This window comes from Triturus cristatus, chromosome 2_2 (assembly GCF_964204655.1).
Source record: "Triturus cristatus chromosome 2_2, aTriCri1.1, whole genome shotgun sequence".
In the NCBI taxonomy this organism is placed as follows: domain Eukaryota; kingdom Metazoa; phylum Chordata; class Amphibia; order Caudata; family Salamandridae; genus Triturus; species Triturus cristatus.
In genome coordinates, this window is record NC_140582.1 from 538,149,031 (window position 1) to 538,172,307 (window position 23,277).

The 23,277-nt window shown below is 46.1% G+C and overlaps 1 protein-coding gene across 7 annotated transcripts in view; it reads left to right on the forward strand.

Moving 5' to 3' along the window:
• ARFIP1 (ARF interacting protein 1) overlaps positions 1-22,652 on the forward strand; it is a 441,450-nt gene extending 418,798 nt beyond the window's left edge. For all 7 annotated transcript variants that reach the window (XM_085641674.1, XM_085641679.1, XM_085641675.1 and 4 more), the window contains one exon: positions 21,012-22,652. In XM_085641674.1, coding sequence (XP_085497800.1) covers positions 21,012-21,167 — 156 coding nt within the window. In that variant the 3' untranslated portion in view covers positions 21,168-22,652. The remainder of the gene's footprint in view (positions 1-21,011) is intronic.
• Positions 22,653-23,277: the final 625 nt, after the last annotated feature.

Here is a 23,277-nt window from a genome sequence, read left to right on the forward strand (position 1 = left end):
CTCCACGGCATGGGCCCCGAATACCTCAATACCCGCCTCACGTTCTACACACCTACCCGCCAGCTCCGCTCCGCCAGCCTCGCCCTCGCCGCCGTCCCACGGATTCGCAGAACCACCGCCGGAGAAAGATCCTTCTCCTACCTGGCGGCCAAGACGTGGAACTCCCTCCCCACCCCCCTACGACTGACCCAGGACCATCTCTCCTTCAGGAAGCACCTCAAGACCTGGCTTTTCGAGCAGTAGCGGCACCCCCCCCTACCCCCCCCCCCCCCCCCCCCCCCCAGCGCCTTGAGACCCTCGCGGGTGAGTAGTGTGCTCTACAAATGTTCCTGATTGATTGATAGGAAAGTCACAATAATGAACATATGGTTCAGTCTATGGCGACCCTCTCCTTGCAAACGGGGGTTGCTGAAAGCAGTTCTGCACGAGGGCTACAGCCCAATCGGTGCTCAGCAGAGGTAGTCCTCACAGTAGGGCTCCTCACTGGACCTTGTCCTGTCCAACTCTTTCCTCTTCTTTACAGGGCACACTGGTCTTGGCAAGCAGGCAGGCTCTGGTGCTCCAGGACAGGTGGTCTTGGGTTCCCTGGGTGATGTCCCCCAGTCAGCAGGAAGACTAGCAGGTCTTGGCTCCCAGTCCTGGTCACAGACAGAAGTTTTGCAGAGCTTCCCCTTCTCACACAGCCCTTCCGCCTGCTTGGCAGATGACAAATCTTTGGGAATTTGACCCTCCTTCTTATAAACCTTTTCCAGACACCAAATGTAATTTAGGGTCTGGGTCTTTGAAGTTTTATGTTGGGGTTCTGCTTCTTTTAAAGTGGGCACTTCTCCTTTTCATCTTCCTTCATAAAAGACGTTCGTCACAGCAGTCACGACTCTGAGTCTAATTGTCCTCAACATATTTCATGGGAGTGACCAGAGTTTACACCTGGATGTCTGCCACAGTGCTATATGCATCAAAGGGTTAATCCCTGACCTTCAGCTCTACTCTTTATGATTCTCTTCTCATCCCCTTCTCCCTTCCTGAGATGCGTTCAGGCCCCTTCCTCGTGATCTTTTACTGAATCAAAGAGAATTCTTTAAAGATATAAGGGGGAATTCCTTACTTCCGTCCAGTTTGTCACCGCCCAACTCACGGTAATGCCACAAAACACAAATATGTCTGGGTGTAGTTCTCTCATCCTCATGTCTTTGCCAGGCAGTCCTAGGCTTCCCAAAATGAAATCCTGGGTCCTCCATAGAATGTAACATTACAGGCACACTATCTGAGTGTACATTCATAGCACACTTTCTGTTCATCACTAATACCTCTATGCATTGTACCCTCCCATGTAGACTTGCCTTTAGCACACACTCAGTCTGCTCACAATGTTCAGCGCTGAATATTTTCTATCTTTACCCAGGGTGTGTTCTTTACAGACACGCACACTGCTAGCACACACACTCACTATGTGCCCACTGCACAATACTTCACCCTTCATATGTTGTACTCCACGCAAACACACATACACCCAGCACATGCTTTATCCACACATGCACTGCATAGCGTTACATCTCTCATGTAAAATATTCTTCTCACGCATACATACACCCAGCACCTGTACTAATCACAAATGTACTGCACAGTACTGCTCTATCCTTGTACTATACCCTTCTTAGGCATACGTATTACCAACGAAAAGTCACTACTCCTGCGTATTGCACCACTCCACATCTACCTGATGTAGGCCAAGGGTGAGTTTAGCACACAGCACCGCAACTTTAAAAAAATGTGAGTGTGCCTGTAGACCTCACTCCAGTGACACAGAATATAGAGGTCCTGTTCTCTACTACTAATCACTCCACGGTATGCTGCCACAAATACACTTGTGCTGCTTAACTCCTGGTGAAGGCGGTAGCCTTCCCTCACCATGAGGTTAGTGCTTTGGGCGCCACTCCCAGTCTAACAAGACCGCAATCTGTGAGACAGGATTATGTCATGGCATACATTCATGATCCGTGTTTGCCTATGACAAAAAAATCAGCATTAGGGATCCAAGCAATAGGAACAGTTAGGCACTCAGAGCAGGGGTACACGTCTTTACCATGCAGAGGACTTTCCCGTCCCAACATGACCTCTCAGTTGTGTAAATGACACTAATTACATAAATGTAATTGTGGTAGTGTTATTGCACTATGTAACCTGCTGTCATCCTATCTGAATTGACATTATATGCAGTTTACAAATTTGTATACATGCTGTCACCGCATGAAGTGTAATTAATGAGCTGTACAACTATTACTACATGACTTAATTGATTTAAACTTTGCCGGTTTTGCTGAGATTGCGCATGCCTATACTCAGTGTGAAAAGCATCGCTAGTGCGAAGTGTAACCTGCAGTACTGACAGAATTGGCAGGTACCCCATGAGCGCCTGCAGGGCGTGCTTCCTTGGGTTGTGCTACTGCCTCCCAATCAGTTCTCGTCTTTTGCTCCTTGATTAATTCTAATAACAAACACTGGTAATGTTCATATAATTCCCATTACTATTGGCCAGTCTATGTCGCGCCTTGTTGAACTTAAGAGACCAGTTTAAAATGAAATGTAGTCTGATTCTGCCCACATTTATATTTACACCGCTATTGGCGTAAAGTATAATTTGCTACATTTAATCTGTTGAAAACTAGATTGAAGGTATCGGTCTGGTCCCATACCTTTCCTGGGCCACAATAAATGCTCATCTATTTCACACACTACTACTGCTGGTTGTGCATTGCCAATTGACAGGTGTTGCTCCTCTGCCACTCCTGGTTAGACCCCCAGAACATACATTACGGCTGGTTGCCTAGTACCCTTCCCAACGTGTCGTTAATATGTGAACTCCAGAGCTTATTCTGTCTGTGAAAGCATGCACCACCCAAGGCTCTTCTTATGATACAGAGCACTTTCTAATGGTAGAAATTTGCATGATTGCATCTGTTCTCACAAGGCTTTCAGGCACTAGTCTATGAGCAGCCTCATTCTTTCCAGTCAAATGTTGAGCTTTCCCTGCCCTATGCGCGCGAGACAAAACCCCTATAGTCCGCAGTGTAATGCACTCCTTTGCTCCTTGGACGCTTTAGTCTCATGCCTATATGCAGGAAAAAAATACAGTAAAAGCACTAACCTCGTCCTCTCACATCAAAATACTAATCATCTAGGCTACACAACATATTTCCACCCACAGCCCCATCCAAGGAGTAGCATGCTACCTGTTGGCAGTGTGCTTCAGTGCCTTGTCAGAGGTTTGCAGCGCGATATAAATGTAACTACGAGACAATGCAAGATGTATTGTAGCACAGTAAGTGATGCTTCCTTTAAGTGGTTGCCCATTATTATAAGGGAACTCCAAAAGGGAAAAATACAATGTAAAACTGGAAACAATTCATCATACTTGGTTAATCGGTCAGTGCCTGTCACTTCTATGACAGCAGCTCCTAGTGTGCTAGCTGCCTCTCCAGAAGCTGAACAGATACAGCCTACCACATCTTCTAGAGAAAAGATTGCAGCTTTAGCTAACATATTTTGGTAAGTCAATGCTACTTCATGCAGCAGTAGTAATCTTCAAGCATTTTTATTTCTATGTTAAAACAATTGGCTTGATTCTTTGGTGAAATCACTTTTATCACAGGAAGTTTCACTCAGTTCAGTATTAATTTTAGGTCGAAGCCCACCAGACAGTGCCGCTTTCTTTTTGCGAAAAGACATCTTGCGGGCGTACTGAAAGCTTCCCCGGTAATGCATCCTGCCCATTACTTACCATTAACTTTGCAGTTTGTAACTCACATTTTATGGCTTTCTATTTGTTTTAAGCTGTACAGCATGTCTTTGTCGCTCTCATGGAGCAAATTATGTTACCTCCTCAAGTCCTCACTTTCTGTAAACAGGCCTTTAAAGGTTCTTCTTATCTTGTCACATTTGCTGTGTGTTCAGAAATGGGTCAAATGCCAGGCTCTGTCTTCCGAGGGAGCTTGGTGTTTACCTTTCATTCTCTGACTTCAAAGCGAGAGGATTTATGTGACAATCTTGTCGGTTACTGGTAAATTCCTTCTCCCAAAGTGAAAAATCTGGTTATTGATGAAAAACTCTCCATGAAGCCTCGGGGGCTAAGGTAACTTCCACCTCCTTTTCAGCCTTTAAATGGGTGGAACAAAATCCTTTGGCTAATTCCCCTGGCGGTCCAAAGGACTATAATTCAGGCTCTGGTCATATCCAGATTGGATTATGGCAATGTGCTGACAAGACTTCTGTCCGTTGCTTACAAATTGTTCAAACTTTTGCTGCTAGGCTGCTCTTTTGCTCACCCAACTATGCTTCAGTCTTTCATCTGCTTCAGGAATTGCATTGGCTTAACATTTCCAAATGTATCGAGTTCAAAGCAGTGTTCAAGGCCAAATTTGGCATGGCACTGCTTTACTTCCTGAAACTGCTAACTCCCTGTCAGCCCACTCGGTCCTTGAGATCCACAAATCAAGCTTTGTTCATCGTACCAAGGTTCCGTCTAGCTCATATGAAAAGATGTTCCTCTGCCTGCTTAGGCCCTAAATTGTTGAATTCTCTGCCAGACGCTCTCAGAAACTGTAAGTCATTTTTCACCTTCCACAAAAATCTGAAGAAATGGCTATTCTAAGTCATTGTCCTGGTACTTTCCATCTGTGCTTTCCTCGCACTGGGAAATCCCTCGGGGTAGCTGTGAGCACTATAAGTTACTAATAATAACGATAATATGAAAAAGTTTTTATCTAGCATACAACAAAATGTACATGTCTGTAAATGAACTGTGCAAATATTGCAGAATATATCAGAATTACGAAAGCACAAATAATGCAAATGTTTTGGTGAATTGGATGAGCTGGAAAAAAATATTTTAATGCGATCAAAATAAATCAGTACACTAGGTGCTTCCCTTTCCACACACTATCGTCTGTGCACTGCATCGTTTTTTTATCAGTAAAACTGTATGTACAAATGTAATTGCCATTTCAATTGAAAATGTGTTGGGTGTAATTACAGTGCCCTACCACACCATGCATACTCCACACTACACCACTCCACTGTTCAACACTCTACGCTCCTACACCCCTCCACCCTGACACTGTACTCCACACCTTTCCACTTCACCACACTCTAAACCCCTTCACACTCTAGGCTACTCCATGACACGCACTCTACGACACTCCACAACACTTTATTGCTCTCTACAACCTTCTACTCTACTCAGCAACACTTTACTCAGCAACACTACTTCATGGCACTCTAATCCAGGACACTCCATTCCACTCTTCATCACTCTACTCTATGCCACTCTCATCTACGCCATTAACAACTAGGCATGCTGAACAGCAGCTACACTGGTGTGCAACATGGCTAAAACACAATGGCAAAGACAATAGCTCTTGCATATGCAAGACCTATTGGCTTTGCCACTGCTTGCTCCCCTCAGCGAGTGTAACTTAATATTTGGAATATTTATAACTGACCGTGATTCACAAACTCCGAAACGGTTACACCGAACTAAAGCCAAACAGGTCCTAATGCTGTAATACACACAGGTATTCCTTGACTTATTCATTGATCACTGTTCCCTGTAAGGTGCTCGCGAATGCGCGCACCTGTCTCACCTCAAGCGCGCCATGTGGTGTTTGAAGCACGCACAGCGTCAAGTAAGTTAAGCAGCAAGTGCCTCCTGTACATGCTGCATTTGTTTTGTTGAAAGGGCGTGGCTGTGGGGCAGATAGAATGTCTTTGTGAAAGTGTTCATGTTAATCGCAGCACCCATCATGCACTGCAATTAACATGATTACTTTCACAAAGGCACACAGTGTGCCCTGCAGCCATGTTCTTTTAACAAAAGAAATTCAGCAAGTCTACAAGCACGGTATGTGCTTTCAGGTGATTCTGAAAGCACATATCTGAAAGAAACACGTTAGTTATAGATTCCTTACCTTAGAATTACCCCCAGGCGTCGGACTGGATACAGAAAGTTTTTTCGTCAGCAGTACCTATGCGTGTCGGAAGGTGGCGTCGGTCGGCCCCGCGTCTGTGGTGAGCATCGTGGTCGCCGGGATGACGTCACGGCAGCTACTTAGATGCCGCCCTCGCGCGCTGACATCAGTTCTTTATTTTTCTGAGCCAGTCAGCAAAGATCCAGGAAGAGCGGTACCTCAGTCATTTTTTGACTAACTTTTTTATGACTTTTCTCGACTTCTTTTCTCGAGTCTTCAACTCTAAAAAGGTGCACGAGGGATGCCCGGTTTCAAGGCCTGCAGATCCTATCATCGCATGATGTCGGTGACGGATTCGCACCGCGTGTGTCTTTTCTGCCTGGAGCGCGACCAGGACCCCAAATCGTGCTCCGATTCCGGTCGATGTCGCCGAAGGCTTTGCGGGAGCAGTCCTGAAAGCTGCTTGAACACCGGTAGTCGGTTCCGTGCCTTTTGAGATCCCGGTTGAGAGGGCGGTCGAGGGACCATTTGCTGAGCCATCGTCATTCCGGCTCTAAGTCTTCCCATTCGGGGTCGGGTAAGTCCAAGCATAAGAAGAAGTCAAAGAAGCATCGTCGCTTTTCGAATTCTCCTAGTCGGTCGGCCGATCCAACGAGGCGCACGGGTGGTGTCACTCCCGTAGCTCCGCGCGCGGAGCCCGAAGGGTCGACTCTGAGCTTCCCTCCCTTTCCGGGACTTGGAGCGACCCCCGACCAGCTTCGTACGTTCTATGAAGCGATGCACACCATCTTTGGGCGGACCAACCCCCCCTGCGTGCCTTCGGGCCCTGCGGAATTGGTTGGGGGGACCTAGGTCTTCGCTGCCGGCAGCTCTGGCGTCGCATTCTACGGCACCACGACGGCGCTCGATGCCAGTCGGCTCTTCCGCTGGTGTCGACCCGGCCTCCTTCCTGACGTGGACATGGAGCCGGACTGGCATCGTCCGATGCCGGATCTGGCGTCAGGTGGGGTTTTTATCCCCCTGTTCACTCCTGGGGTCCCTTTACACCAACCAGAGGACGATGAAGAGGACTGGGAGGAGTCAGGTGACCCTTTCACTGACCAGCTAGGGTGTGAACAGGACTGGAGAGAGGAACTGGGGGATGCCAGTGGTCTGGACACCTCACCCGACCTTGGCATGTTGTCTCCTCCTACCGTGGCTATGGAAGTGGGAGTGCTGTGGTGTTGCTTAGGGCAGCCGAGGCTCTCAACCTCGAGCTTCCTACGGTGGCGGTCAGGACTAACGTCCTGACTGAGCGAGACCCCCTGCTGCCTTTTAATGAGGCTCTCACCGTCATCCTTTTGGGCACGTGGTCCAGGCCCAACAGGTTCCCGTGGACAGGATGATCGCCTGACGCCACTGCCCGACTCCGGACGACCCCACTTTCCTTTCCCAACACCCCACCCCGGAGAGTTTGGTGGTCCAAGCCTCCACCTCCAAAAGAGTCTTCCCTAACGCTCCACAGGAAAGGGAATCCAAGAAGCTTTTGTGGCTACGGAAGGGGTGCCCCGTTACATCACACTCAGGGCCACAGGCCACAGCAAGTTACACAACCTTCGCGTGGCCGGGGACGTGGGAACCAGTGTTGTGGTTCAGGGGGCCAGTGGGTGGGCAGTCCACCAACCCCCCCTCTCCAGCAGCCTCCAAACCATCCTAGTCTGACCTTTCAGGCCCATCAAACGCCAGTGGGCAGCAGGATTCACCATCACCTCCCACACTGGCGCGCCATCACTTCAGACAGGTGGGTTTTGCAGATAGTCCGAAGAGGCTACTCCCTCTCCTTCAAGACTGCTCCTCCAGCCATGCCACCTCGTTACCACCGCATGTCGGAGGATCATCTGGCACTTCTTTAGCAGGAAGTTACGGCTCTCTTGGCCAAGGGAGCCATCGAGCGCGTTCCTGTCCCAGAAGTAGGTCGTTGTTGCTACTCCCACTACTATCTGGTTCCCAAGAAGGACAAGGGCCTGCGTCCTATCTTGGATCTCAGGGACGTCAGTCGCATCCTCGGGAAGGAGAAGTTCAAGATGTTGACGCTTGCTCAGGTCTTGTCTGCCCTCGACCCGCAAGACTGGATGGTAGCGTTGGACTTGCAGGAGGCTTATTTTCACACCCCCGTCCAGCGTTTCCTGCGGTTCATGGTATGCCACAAGCACTTTCAGTTTACCATGCTCCCCTTTGGCCTTACCAGTGCCCCTCCGGTGTTCACAAAAGTGATAGCCGTGGTCGCAGCCCATCTGCGCAGATCAGGGGTTTCAGTCTTCCCCTATCTCGACGGGTGGCTGTTAAAGGTAGTCTCCCACCTCCAGACTACGGCCGACCTCCTGCATCAGCTGGGGTTCTCAATCAATGTGCCAAAGTCGCACCTGATTCCCTCTCAGAAGCTCCTCTTCGTCAGAGCGGTTCTGGACATGACGCAGTTTTGGGTCTATCCTCTGGAACAGCGAGTCCGGGACATTCAGGCTATGATTCCGATCTTTCAGCCCTTGTCCCGGGTTTCGGTCAGAATGACCCTTAGGCTGCTGGGCATCATGGCCTCCTGCATCCTGCTGACCAATCATGCCAGGTGGCTTATGCGGACTCTGCAGTGGGACCTGAAGTTCCAGTGGGTGCAGCATCGGGGAAATGTGTCCGACTACGTCCAGATCTTGGAGGGCACTGCTCAACAGCTGCAGTGGTGGCTCACGAACCAGGATTGGGTCAGTGGCAGGTTCCTCTCCCTTCCCCAACCTGACCACACTGTGGTGACAGATACCTCCCTTTTGGAATGGGGCGGCCACATGGGAGAGGTGGAGATCAGAGGCCTATGGTCTCCGGCGGAGTCCGGGCTTCACATCAACCTCCTGGAGCTCTGTGTGATTCGTCTTGCACTGAAGGCATTCCTTCCCTCTGTCAGGGGAAGAGCAGTGCAGGTGTTCATGGACAACACCACCGCCATGTGGTATTGCAACAAACAGGGCAGGGTGGGGTCGTGGACCCTATGTCAGGAGGCCCTCCGCCTCTTGACATGGCTGGAACAGCAGGGCATTTCCTTGGTGGTTCAACACCTGGCAGGTTCTCTGAACACCAGGGCGGACGAACTCCGCCGACGGTGCATGATGGATCAAAAATGGCATCTTCACTCGGAGGTGGTGCAAGGTCTCTTTCAACAGTGGGGAGAGCCTTGGTTAGATCTATTCGCCACCGAAGAGAACGCGCAATGTCAGCAATTCTGCGCGTTGGAATTTCCAAGGCGGCACTCGCTAGGCGTCGCTTTTTGTCACGAGTGGACTTGAGGTCTGTTGTACGCCTTTCCGCCTATACCACTTCTGTCCAGAGTGCTGAAGAAGATCAGGCACGACCGGGCCCAAGTCATTCTTGTGGCTCCGGATTGGACACAAAGAGTCTGGTATCCCGAGCTGCTCAATATGGCCATCAATCCTCCGATCAGACTACCTCTTCCGGAGGATCTTCTGTCGCAGCAGCAGGGGACGGTCCTCCACCCGAACCTGTCCAGTCTCCACCTCCTTGCGTGGAGATTGAGCGACGGCAGTTGAAGTCTTTCAACTTGCCTCCCGAAGTCTGTGACGTAATCTTGGCAGCCAGGTGTCCCTCCACAAAGATGGTATACGCCTACAGGTGGAACAAATTTGTGGCATGGTGCACAGCAAAGGCTGCCGATCCCCTTTCTGCCCCTCTCTCTGAAGTACTCTTGTTCCTTCTCTCTTTAGCCAAGCAGGGCTCTGCTCTGGGCACTATCAAGGGCTACTTTTCAGCCTTCTCTTTTCAAGTCCCCGGTAGTTGACCGTTTCTTGAAAGGCTCTTTCCTCCAATTCCTTTCATATGCCTCAGTGGGACTTGAATCTTGTGCCGACTTACTTGATGTGCGCTCCCTTTGAACCGCTTCATAACTGTCCTTTACGTCTCTAAACTCTTGCGACTGGTTTCCTGGTAGCCATCACTTCTGCCAGAAGGGTGAGTGAGCTCCAGGCTCTTTCCTCAAAACCTCCTTTCTTGTCTGTTCATCCGGACAAGGTGGTTCACCGGACCCGTCCGTCCTTTCTTCCTAAGGTAGTCACTGCCTTCCCCATCGGGCAGACCATTAATTTTACCACCTTTCTGCCTCCGCGTCCTTCAAAGGAAGAAGAGAGGCTCCACCGTCTGGACACAAAACGTGCGCTCTCCTATTTGGATCGCACAAAGCAGTTCCGGGTGGATGATCAACTTTTTGTTGGCTACGTGGGTGCCAAGAAGGGTCATGCCATACACAAACGCACCATTTCTCGATGGGTTGTGCTGTGTATTAAGGCACGTTACTCTCTGGCTAAAAAGGAGCCTCCAGTCTGGCTTCACGCTCGCTCCACTAGGTGACAGCAGCCACTACTGCCTTTGGAAAAGGAGTGCCTCTGAATGACATCTGTCAGGCGGCCATGTGGGCATTGCTGTACACGCTCACCAAACACTATTGCCTGGACAGCCAAGTCCGGAGAGACGGCTTCTTTGGCCATCCTGTTCTCCAGGACTTTCTGGTGTGATTTCAGTTCGCCGACCCACCACCGTGGTTGGTATTGGTGGGGTATCTATTCTAAGGTAAGGAATCTATACTAACGTGTTTCTTTCAGATGCACAAGTTACTTACCTTCGGTAACGATATATCTGTAAGAAACATTAGTTAGTTATAGATTCCTTACCACCCCACCCATCCTCCCCGTTCTGCGAACTGATTTCTAGGGATAAGGACATCCTTTCAGGGCCCTAGTTTTGTGCACCAATGGTCAGTGTCTTGCATGGCTCTGCATTTCTGGCGCGGAAAGTCGTGTACAGAACTGACGTCAGCATGCGACGGCGGCGTCTAAGTAGCTGACATGATGTCATCCAAGCGACCACGATGCCGACGAGGGACACGGAGCCGACCGACGCCACCTTCCAACGTGCAGAGGTACTGCTGATGAAAATACTTTCCGGATCCAGTCTGACGCCTGGGGGTAATTCTAAGGTAAGGAATTTATACCTAACTAATGTTTCTCACAGATATATCATTACCGAAGGTAAGTAACTTGTGCGTCGTGCTTGTAGACTTGCTGCATTTCTTTCGCTAATAGAGCGTGGCAGATTGTGTGCTGCGCTCTATTAAGAAAATAAATCCAGCAAGATTACAAGCAGGGCTTCAAGTGGGCCAGGTCCTGCCGGTGCTCAGCAGTTCTTAAAAGCAAGTGCCGAGATGGGTCCCTATCGGGCTCTCTATTTTTACCTTCAGGGTGGAAGAAAAAAAGCTTAACTCTGCAATAGTACCATCCAACACTGCTTTTGATGTAACTTCAGAGAGACTAATTTTTCAGTTTTACATAGCGCAAACGTGGAGCAAACATGAGCACCAGTTACATTACACAAGGAAATATTCTTGTTTTTGAATCACAGTATGTTGAGCCGACTTGAGGCTAGAAGCTGCTTTCTCAGCTCGAAAGCCGGCAGCTCTAGCCTTAGCCACAACCTTGCCCACAAGATTGGAAACATTTTCAGTATTATGTACATCGAAGTCAAAGATGTTGCTTATTTATCTTGTGCAATTTACAACCATTGACAAAGCCGGTATCCCTGGCTTGTTGTATGCATAGTGTTACTTGTTGTGTTATATATCTGGATTAATGGACAGATTCAGCAAAATACCAGTGGGGCAGCACACTATTCTAGGTACAAATGTTTAGCTTAAGTGTTTTAAGCCACTCCCTGTTTGATGTGTGTGTAATGTAAAGTACACGCTACACTGGTATGCGTGGGGCTATGAAACAAATTAAATGCATCTCAGAGAGAGTGGTAATGGAGGCTTGAGGGGCACTGTTGAAGGGAATCACTGGCAGAGGTGGTCATTGGGGGGCGCCAACAAACATTGTCACACTGGGGGCCACCAGCGCTAAGGCCGGCCCTGTGCAGGGCATCTTGTGTGCCTCTGAGAAAGTATTAATGTTAATTGCAGTGCATGATTGGCGCTGCGGATAACATGAATACGCACACAATCTGTACTATTTGTCGCTGCACCCACACACGCAGTCGGGTACCTGGCGCACATAGCCTTGGCTGCAGTGCACAGAAACCTTACACTGCTGCACACAGAGGAAAAAAAATAGAGGGAACATTACTCATGAGTACTGTGTAAGTGTTAAGTGGTCAGAGTTCCAAGAGATGTTACCACGAAAAAGAAGAGATTAGTTGTCACAACTATAGGCACATCTAACCTACACCGTTACACCATAATGGACCTCACTTAAATAGACTGACAGGCTCCCTACAATTTTAGATTCTCACTCTGAAGGGGTGACGGAGATCCCAACGCTTTACAAATATAAAAAAAGGCTCCTAAAGAAGTGAAACTAAACACATTTACTGGATTCTTTTGAAAATGTTATTCACCAGCAAATCGTCCCACGGTGTCTTGGAAACTCTCCTTACTATCTTCGATTCATGATGATTGGCAGGCTATGTATGGTGAGTGAAGGCGTATAGGAACAAGCAAGAAGGACGATTCCTCCATATTACTTTACTAATCATAATAGTTTTTATCTAGTGCTTCGTACCGCATGTCTGCAGTTTCTTTAACACGGAACATAGTAGATGTTAATATTACTCATTTTAAATGATATGATATGATTTGTAACTTATATTGCGCTCAGTTACTCCAGGGAGTGTCCTGGCACAGTAGCAGCTGAAGGTCAGAAAGGAAGCACTCTCAGTTTAACGAGAAAAAAACAGGTTTTCAGCTTCTTTTTAAACAACCTTGCTTCGCTTGAAGCGCATAGTTCCTGGGGGAGCTGATTCCACGCCGCTGCACCCCAAAAAAGTAAGTGATCTGCCTCCAGCTCTCTGTCTACGAATCTGGGGTGCTTACCAGAAATGTATTGGAAGTTCGAAGTTGTCTTGGTGGGTTGTAGAAGCTAAATCTCAAGTACTCAAGTAGGTAGGTTCTTTGCCATAAAGGGCGACATGAACCAGCACCAAAGACTTAAATTTACCTCTCCCTCTTAATGGGAAGCCATTGTAGATCCCGAAGATGCAGCCTGATGCGTGCCCTCCTTGGAAGATTGACCAGAAGCCGAACTTCTGCATAATTTCAGTTCTATCGTCATTACATTTCAGTTGTGCTTTTGCTAGCCAGTAAAAGACTGCGGTAAGACAGGTTTTTACTTGAGAGATTTGCAACTCTGTTTCCTTATTTCAGGAGAAGAGCAACTGTGTGTCATCCGCATAGGAGATCACTTTTGCTCCAAGTAACTGGATTAGCGTGGTAAGATAAATATTCAACAGGCGCGGTGCGTCCATTGGGGCGTACCCGCCCCCGCACCTGCCCGCGCCCGCAGCTCCCTCCTCGTGAATGTCAGTCAGCATGACGTCGGACCGTGGGCGGTCCGGCGTCATGTTGACTGACATGCATTGTCAGACGCCAGGGAAAGGCAGCACAAGTGCGCATGAGTGGGCATGGAGCTTAATTTTTTAGCCCGTGCCCAGTCATGCGTACTTGTGTTTTTACTGCCTTGCGCATGCCCATTAGGAGCCCCTCGGTCTCCTAATGGGCAGGCAGCGGGCGAGGAGTAGGCTGTGTCCTCAGCCAATCCTGGCGCTGCAGCAGCGCCAGGATTGGCTGAGGGCCGGGTTGCCAGTCACTTGCGTCACGTGGTGTTCCGGACCGGTTTGAAGGGGCAGAAGGCGCCAACGCGGACCAGGAGAAGGGGCGGTCAGGTAAGTGTCTTTTAATTTTAGTTTTAGGGTGGTTTGGCTGGGTTGGGGTTGGGAAGGTTTGGCTGGATTTGATTTTGATTTGTTTGGGTTGGTGTTGGGAAGGTTTTCCAGTGGTTTGGCAAAATTCGATCGAGATTTGGCTGATTTTGGGGGGTTTTTATGGGTTTGCCGGGGGCGCGTGTTTGATCGAAAAGTCGTACCCCTTCCACTGGATGGATTTGTGTAATTCGTGTTGAGATTCTTCGTAATCGCTGGAACTACTGTCCCAGTGAGTTTCAAGATGATCGAAGTAGGGGAAGTGCGAAAAAACGCTTTTTTTTTAATGCTCGAATTGCAATGTTATCCAATGGGCGTTTTTGAGGTGGTGGAGAAGTGGTTTTTAGGGTGTTCCAGTTGCTCGAGAGGAACGGGGCTGCTGTGAGTGGTAGGGAGGGTGAATTGATGGGTGTGCAGGAAGTTTGGGAGGAATCCATCAATGGGAAGGGTGTTTTTCGTCAAAGTCGAGGAAGGAAGGAGCTGCCATAGGAGCCCATGTTAAATGTGAGTGTTTACATGTTTTTGGGGTTGGATTGTAGGGTGAACTCCACATCCGTGTACCTTGAAAATATCTGTATCGTCAAGTAACGCAGATGTGGAGACAGAGGAGTTAAGAATAGCAAATTTGTCTGTATACCTTCACGATATTGTAATAGGTGTGGGTATTTTGTTGTAGGACCATACTTAAAAAGCGATATTCTGATAGCTTAACCTATTGTTCCTAGTGCAGGACTTATCTGTGCATTTGTTCTCACAACCATGGGTTGCACTGGGGCTGGGCCACCTGTTACGTCACTCTGTCCAGTTAATCCCAAAGAACAGTCTTACGTCATGTTTGAATTTATTTGTGCTGCTGTAAAGTGGCATTAGAATAGCAAAGGTAATTCTCTCACATTGTTTTGTGATGTGAATCGGAGCTAACTTGTACTATCCGTTCCGTGGCAGTTCGTGTTAACTATAAAGGGTAGTCTTCAGTGTGTGATCCCATCACCACTCGTTCGAGATCGGAGAGTGCTTTGCTGGAAAAAGTGACACCATTTTCACACTAGGAAATCAGATTGGATGAGTCTAGTAATGTACCCCGGAAACAGTGGTTGCTTGCGATCCATAGAGGCCATGTACCTCGGAAACACTGGTTGCTTGCGATCCGTAGAGGCCATGATTAATTCCTTGGTTAATCTGACCAACGGCCAACTATCCATTTAATTTCTTAAGAGCTCTAAGTTTTTCCGATGAAGTATACAGACGGTATGCACAGTGCCGATGTCAGCACTACATAATGTACGTGGGAGCTTACCAATCGGTGTTTAACCAAATGCTTGTGTTTTGTTTGCCTGCCAATAATTGTATATGTGAAGGATCCGTTATGAATGCCAGCCTAATTTAACTATTCCTCATGTTACTTCAGTGTTGTACGACGCATGTGGGTTCTATCTGCAGCCATAATGAACTCATCATGTAGTTTATGTGTAAATGTATTTTTGTGTCACCAGAGCGCATAAACATTCACTCTTGCGAAATGTTATTTGCGAAATGTTACACACAGTTTACTATGGACAGTAACTACAATTTGGCTTGGGCTACATTATCGACCCATGCAGGCGAAATCGAGAGCCATAATGAACCCACCATTAGGTTTATGTGTAAATGCATTTTCCTTGTCAGCCGGAACGCAAAAATATTCATTCTTGTGAAATGTTGTTTGGAAATCTCACATGCGGGCGAAATCTACAGACAGAATGAACCCATCATGAGGCTTTTGTGTAAATGTATTTTCTTGTCACAGGAACGCAAAAGTATTCATTCTTACGTAATGTCATTTGGGAAGGTTACATGCAGTTTAATTTGCATACTTCACAAGCACTCTGCTTGACCCTGGAATTTGTGTACTCCCTGTGGTGGCGCTTTTAAATTAAAATGCCAATTCTTGGGTTCTGCTTTACTGTGCCCGGTGGTTGTGAATGCCCTGCTGAAACTCCTTGTGATTTGGTGAGATTTTACAGAGCCCATCGTGTGCTGCAAGGTAGCTGAATGGGCTCCGCGCCTACTGCAGACACCTGTTTACTTTGCAACAGATATTTGCTACGGGCCGCAGGGCACACATTTGCGAAGAGCTGGGCTGCTTTAATTTTCACAGATAGTAACTTAAATGGATACTGAATAAGTAGCTACCTGCGTCATTATACGAAATCTCTTTATTGTTGACATAACCGCACTTTCACAATAGCTTTATTAGCCTTCTTGGTATCTCAAATATCCTCGACAATGCACCATTTGCACACTATTTTTACCCCAAAAAATTGGGGGGGTTCTACCTTATGATGGTCGGGCTTGCTCGCTGAGCGAGCACATCAACAGCCACTCATCCCAAACCTTTACGCCCCACTAATTTCAAATGTCACCAGCCGCCCCTGATATTCAAAAGAGTAGGGCTCAACGCCGAACCCTGAGGGACCCCTGTATCCACCTTTTGAGGGATTTATGAACAGGGTAATCCTTATTTGTTGGCTTATGTTTTCCAAGCAGGATTTTAACCAGCTGCAGGCTAGCCTCCTATCTCCACCTGACGATCTAAGAGAAGGGCATGCGTGATTGTGTCAAACGCTGCTGACATATCCAGTTATACTAGTGCCGTTATACCCCCTGTGTCCTGGGTACCCCTAATCAATTCGGCCACCTCTAATAGAGCCGTTTCAGCACTGTGCAGGGCCCTAAAGCCTGATTGACTCCGGTAGAGAAGCCCATTGATCTCCACATACTTCAAGAGTTGTCCATTTACCTGCAAGTACCTTAGAAATAGCAGGCAGTAGGGAAATGGGCCTGTAATTTGATGGGGCGACAGGATCTGCTGTAGGTTTTTTTTTTAGCAGGGGTTGAATCATTGCCTGTTTCCAAATTCTAGGAACCGTGGCTGTTTCTAGTGATAAATTAAGAATCCTATTGACCAGTGGGTTTATAACCTCCGCCCCAGCAGCTAGCAGTTTAGGGTGGCATGGGTCGATCGGGGAACCTGATTATAACGTTTTGAGAGCCGTAAGAGAACCCGCCAAAGAGATGTCTTCAAAGGAGCTCCGTTTAGGATTACTTGCAGGTAGCTTCATATTTGGAGTTTCTACTTCAGTAGCCGGTATTCTACCAACTCTTAGGCTTGCCTGAATACATTGTACCATGGATGCAAAGAAAACAGCCAGTTCTTCACACCATTCGTCTGAGGCCTCCTTGGAGTGAGTGCAGGCCGATAGTGTCATAAAGACTCTTAACTATCGTAAAAATCTCTTGAATTATTTCCTGATTTCCCAATCCTTTCCTCGTAATACATATGTTTAGCTTTTAGTATGGCTGAATATTGTTTTTTTGGTGCTTTTTTGAAGGAATCTTTATCCACTGAATTCTAATCCCTCCTCCATTAATGTTCTAATGTCTTGCAGAGTTTTGTTTTCTCCATTTTAAGAATGGACGAGAACCAGTTACCCTGCTAACTGGATTAGTGGGGTAAGATAAATATTAAGAGTAGGGCTCAACGCCGTACCCTGAGGGACCCCTGTATCCACCTTTTGAGGGATTTATGAACAGGGGAATCCATATTTGTTGGCTTATGTTTTCCAAGCAAGATTTTAACCAGCTGCAGGCTAGCCTCCTATCTCCTACTGATGATCTAAGAGAAGGGCATGCGTGATTGTGTCAAACGCTGCTGACATAGCCAATTATACTAGTGCCGTTATACCCCCTGTGTCCAGGGTACCCCTAATCAATTTGGCCACCTCTAATAAAGCTGTTTCAGCGCTGTGCAGGGCCCTAAAGCCTGATTGACTCCGGTAGAGAAGCCCATAGATCTCCACATACTTCAAGAGTTGTCAATTTACCTGTAAGTACCTTAGAAATAGCCGGCAGTAGGGAAATGGGCCTGTAATTTGATGGGGCGGCAGTAGTTTTCTTTTTTTAGCAGGGGTCGAATCATTGCCTGTTTCCAAATTCTAGGAGCCGTGGCTGTTTCTACAGATAAATTAAGAATTTAATTGACCAGTGGGTTGATAACCTCTGCCCCAGCAGCTAGCATTTTAGGGTGGCATGGGTCGATGGGGGAACCTGATTATACCGTTTTGAGAGCCGTAAGAGAACCCTCCAAAGAGATGTCTTCAAAGGAGCTCAGTTAAGGATTACTTGCAGGTAGCTTCTTATTTGGAGTTTCTACTTCAGTAGCCGGTATTCTACCAACTCTTAGGCTTGCCTGAATACATTGGACCATGGATGCAAAGAAAACATTGAGAAGAGGAAGAGCAGTTCCTATGGGTTGCTGATTGGGGAGAGGGAGGAAGTGGGGAAGAACAGGTCTTTCTTCGTAATGCCCTCACACACCCCAAGGGATGTCATGCTTCATCATTTGGGCATTTGCCCCTCGTCAGGCCGGCGCTGCAATGCCTGACGGGCTCCCGAAACCGGGGCTCTTTATCGGGGATCTTTTGAAGAAGCCGTATGGGTGCGTGTGGGTGTGTGGGCAGGGTAGTGCACAAGGAGTGAAATATTTTAAAAAGGTTTAGGGCCGTCCTACTTGATTTAAGTCTTTTATTAATGAGGTAGCTCCAGCCTTATTAAAATTATGGAAAAGCCCTATTTAGGAGTGATGTTCCGTGAGGGCTAGTCAAGTGTGGGTGTGGTCAACATGTTTCGTGCCCCAGCTGCCCCAAAAGGGGTCAATGGCACTTCGTCAGGACCAATTAGAACGTGTAGGGTGAGTGCACTACCGTTTAGCACTAGTTGCTAGAAACGGTAGGGGGTGATTAATATAGGAACTGGTACTGGGATGAGGATAGACCCCTCACGACCTAGTTCCGGACAGACTGGGATGAGAACAGAGCACAATAGTTGCTCCGGTTTGTAGGTAGACTGGCAACTTGCTGGTGTCCTACCCTCGCTCTGGGCACGGGGCCCAGAGCGAGGGTAGGACACCAGCAAGTTGCCAGTCTACAAACCGGAGCAACTAGTGCACTCACCCTACACGTTCTAATTGGTCCTTTTTTAAATATTTCACTCCTTGTGCACTACCCTGCCCTCACACCCACACGCACCCATACGGCTTCTTCAAAAGATCCCCGATAAAGAGCCCCGGTTTCGGGAGCCCGTCAGGCATTGCAGCGCCGGCCTGACGAGGGGCAAATACCCAAATGATGAAGCATGACATCCCTTGGGGTGTGTGAGGGCATTACGAAGAAAGACCTGTTCTTCCCCACTTCCTCCCTCTCCCCAATCAGCAACCCATAGGAACTGCTCTTCCTCTTCTCAATATTCCATTGGTGCCTTCTGAGCAGGACCTAAATTAAAACTAGGCTCCTTGTCCCTCCCTGATTAAAAAAAAAATGCAAAGAAAACAGCCAGTTCTTCACACCATTCATCTGAGGCCTCCTTGGAGTGAGTGCAGGCCGATCGTGTCATAAAGACTCTTAACTATCGTAAAAATCTCTTTTGAATTATTTCATGATTTCCCAATGCTTTCCTCGTAATACATATGTTTAGCTTTTAGTCTGGCTGCATATTGGGTTTTTTGTGCTTTTTTGAAGGAGTCTTTATCCACTGAATTCTAATCCCTCCTCCATTAACGTTCTAATGTCTTACAGCGTTTTTTTTTCTCCATTTTAAGAGTGGACGAGAACCAGGGTTAAGCGGGAGTGCCTCTCGATGCTTTACACTGAAGGGAGGGGGCCTGCTCCTCAGCATCATTTTTGATCCAAATATAGCATTTTAGTGTATCGTCCTGGATTATGTCATATAGCTCAGGAGTGTTCTGAGTTAGACCCTCCATAAATTCAAGAGGATTGATCTTATTAAAGGCTTTCGCCCTCTGGGTTTGTCCATTAGGAATCTGATCCCGTTTTATAAGAAGCTGCCATGAAAACCTAATCAAATAGTGATCAGACCAGATTGGAGGTAGTGGGTCTTCCCTTAGCAGAGCCACGTTGGAGCAGACTTTGTACCATATGTGTTCCCTTTGATGTGTTGGTTTGACTGATTGATGGATTCATTGAATTCAATGGCCCCTCTATCCTTAAGTTTGTCTAAATGTAAACTCAGTTTGACTGACCTTGAAAGAATGTAGAGGAATGGTCCTTGCCCACCATGTTTGAGCTTGTGACCTGCAGATCGGTGTGATGAGTTTTTAACTCAGTTTCGACTTGTTGGTACTTGGGTATTTTTCACCAAGACGACCTTTGTCCTAGTTATTATTGATTAAAAAACAAACATTGGTTTATGATTGTGGTTGTGTTACATTCTTGCATTTACTCTTGTGGCTGATTCCTACTCCAGAACTTAATAGTATCCTTGTTATTCAATCCAGGGTTTATTTCTGTTATAAGTAGATTTATGATAGTATCCTGCCTACAATGTTTTTAGGTCTGGTCTTTGAGACCTCTTCAGCTGTTTTAGTTTACTTCCTTTTTTTTAAAAACACACACTTTCACACGCACACTTGCACACTCACACTTGCACACTCACACTTGCACACTCACACACGCACACCTGCACACTCACACGCACACTTTCACACGCACACTTTCACACTCTCTTTTCATCAGTGGGCTTCATCCATTCGCCTGTTCTGTTGTCATTCTCATTTTAGCTTTCACCCACCATTGTATAGGGTAGTGTGGAAGCCCGCTTTACCCATTGGCTCCATTCCCTATAAAATTCACAAAGCCGGTATGCATTGTTAACATCCGCCTAAGAACAGTTGCCTTTTCTTCAGTGGCAAAGTTGGTTCAGAGTGCCCTTTTTTAATTGTATTTATTTTGGATACTAACTTTCCGTATTGGCTGTATACTTTGCCTGCAGTCAGGCGTCAAGTTAGATGGTTATGTATTTTCAGTCACTTTTTTTTCAACTTTATTATAAAGTGATGAAGTAACGTTGTAATTGCTGCGATTTGAGTGCTTAGTTGGATAATGGTTTATTCTGGTTTCTCTCACAAATAGCAACAATAAATTGTGTTTTACAGCTAAAAGGCTTGTTGTAAACATTGCTAGTAAAAATCCGTAAATGTTTTTTACATTTAAAATTTGTATTACAGGTATATGGTGGCCACATTTAGGTGGCAACATGTTTCTTTTTATTTTTGTTGCATATGCTTTCAATTGAAAAATAAATAAAATAGACATTGCGCCAGCTTGCTGAGGCCAGACCTATTGGCTTTTCCGTTGCTGTTCTTTCTCTTTGGCTGCAACATAAATTGGCTTTCTGCCTCATGTCTAATGGGTGATATTTTTCAATCCACAGGTTAAAGTTTTGCACAATCAACTTGTTCTCTTCCACAATGCCATTGCAGCCTACTTTGCGGGGAACCAGAAGCAGCTTGAACATACACTTAAACAGTTCCACATCAAACTGAAAACTCCTGGAGGGGACGCACCATCCTGGCTGGAAGAACAGTAAATCCACTTGGCCTAGAAAACGACCACCGTTTTTTGCCCAAAATCTACAAATACAATGGGAAAGATGGGGCGGGTAGACTTAAATGGAGATTTTTACTCAAAAAGCTTTAATTTTCCATTTTGTAATTCTCTAACAATCAAACTGTTTGCATTTGGGTGGGAGGGGAAGAGATATGCACATATGTACCCAGCCTGATTTCTGTAATTCAGATTTAGAACATTCGATATTTAAGGGGTAGGACACCTTTCTCTGTAGTTTGAAAGAATTTATTGTAGTTTTGCACTGAAGAAATTTCTGTGGTCGGTCTCTAGCCCCCATAGTGGCTAGCTCTATTTCCAAAGGGATGTTTTACATGATTTATATAAAAATCTGATCTTTTTACTACAAAATATTAAACATCTTTAAATATTTGACTTTCATGTAATTTTGTTTGGAAAAAATATATTTTTCAAAAGTAATATTCTAAAATCTTTATGCAGCACTTACTGAAAATAACAATGGCTGCTAAGATAGAATAATGGTTGGTTTACTAATTCTCAGTAGATAACATTTTAAATAGCTGATCCAAGTGTCAGTTTTGACTTGTAAGCAGTAGACATGTTTTCAGAAACTGTTCAGGCACGCACTTAATGAATTAAACATATTTGTTTGCGTTAACAAAAATCATATCACTCCAGATAGCTTATTGGGAAGGAGTCGACCAGCAGCAGCCACATTCCATATGCTGTTAATAAACAAAAATCGTAGTAGCCTTAAATCACATCTATGTGCCTTTTATAAGATGTTCCATTTGAAAGTCTGTAAATAAGAATCCAATGGAACCCTCAACTGTTAGCTCAACTCTTCTTGAATCTTAGAGGTTTCGAAGAAACGTTGTACAAAGGTTGGAATACACATGTTTTTTTAGATCACGTTAAAATGTGGCCTTCCAATTCTTGTATTTGTTATGTGGGAGAATAATGGGGCCAGTTCTCTTGTAACTGCAGGATGTACATCGACCGCAACAAATTTACGTGGCTGATATATTGCAATATGTTAAGTACATCTGGCAGTGGGGTGTTTGTCATTCGGTGGAAAGTTCTATTTTTTCCTAGTTGGGTATTTTTTAATGAATCTACTTGGAGGATTTATTATTTGCACATGTTCCATTTCTTTAGATCAATGTTTTATTTTAGTTGAAATGAAGTATAACATAACTTTTACAGTATTTACGACTATATAAATTCTATGATTCCAGTACTGTGTCTCTAAATGCTTTTGGCTTTTTTTTCGTTCAAATGTATGTTTGCAATGCTTATCATTTACAGTGTAATATAAATACAACTTGAAAGCATAATTAGATAATCATTTGTTATATTTGCTCAGATGCTAGCAGAATTATTATTATTCTGCCAGGTTCACTCCTGTAATATTAGTTTGTTTACATTCCCTAATTGTGCCTCCAGTGTGACCTTTTGTATCCATATTAAAAATACGTGCTGCAAATTTGTGTTCTTGAACCTTTTGGGCTGAAAGGTACTCTTGAGTTTTATTGAAGCTCGTAAGAAGTTTCTTCTCTCATGGGAATGTTCCAATACAAATATAATGCAGAAGTGCCATGCAAGCATAAATTATACTCAAGAAAATGTCTTGCTGTTGGGTGCCCTGTTTCGTCCAACGACCCTCGTATGGTGTGTGGAGTATGTTAGGCCAACTGCTGAAAACTAGCAGTGGGATCATATGAGAGTGTACAAACTTGTGTGTATTTACTATGTGCATACTTGAAGTGCATTTTGCTGCACTGTATGCCATTCACCAAGCACACACTGTTGCCCAAATGACCTGAGCGTTCCACTGGAGCACAAATGGCTACTTTCAATTGCGACTGTTCTCTGACCCACAATGAAGAGCTGTCCTGTTGAGTGGGGGTGATGTGACTGAGGAGACCACCTTGTTATTTTCCTTCCTATTCAGTTATTGGCGATTATTCCCACTAGCTTTATGGTCGCATAGCTGGGTCTTAGGTGTATGTAAGGGTTGCAGAAGGTTGGGGAAATACACCTTAAAAGGATGGAAATATGGTCTAAAAGTGAAGATTAGGCTTTCTAAGATGTCTGTAGGAAATCTTTGA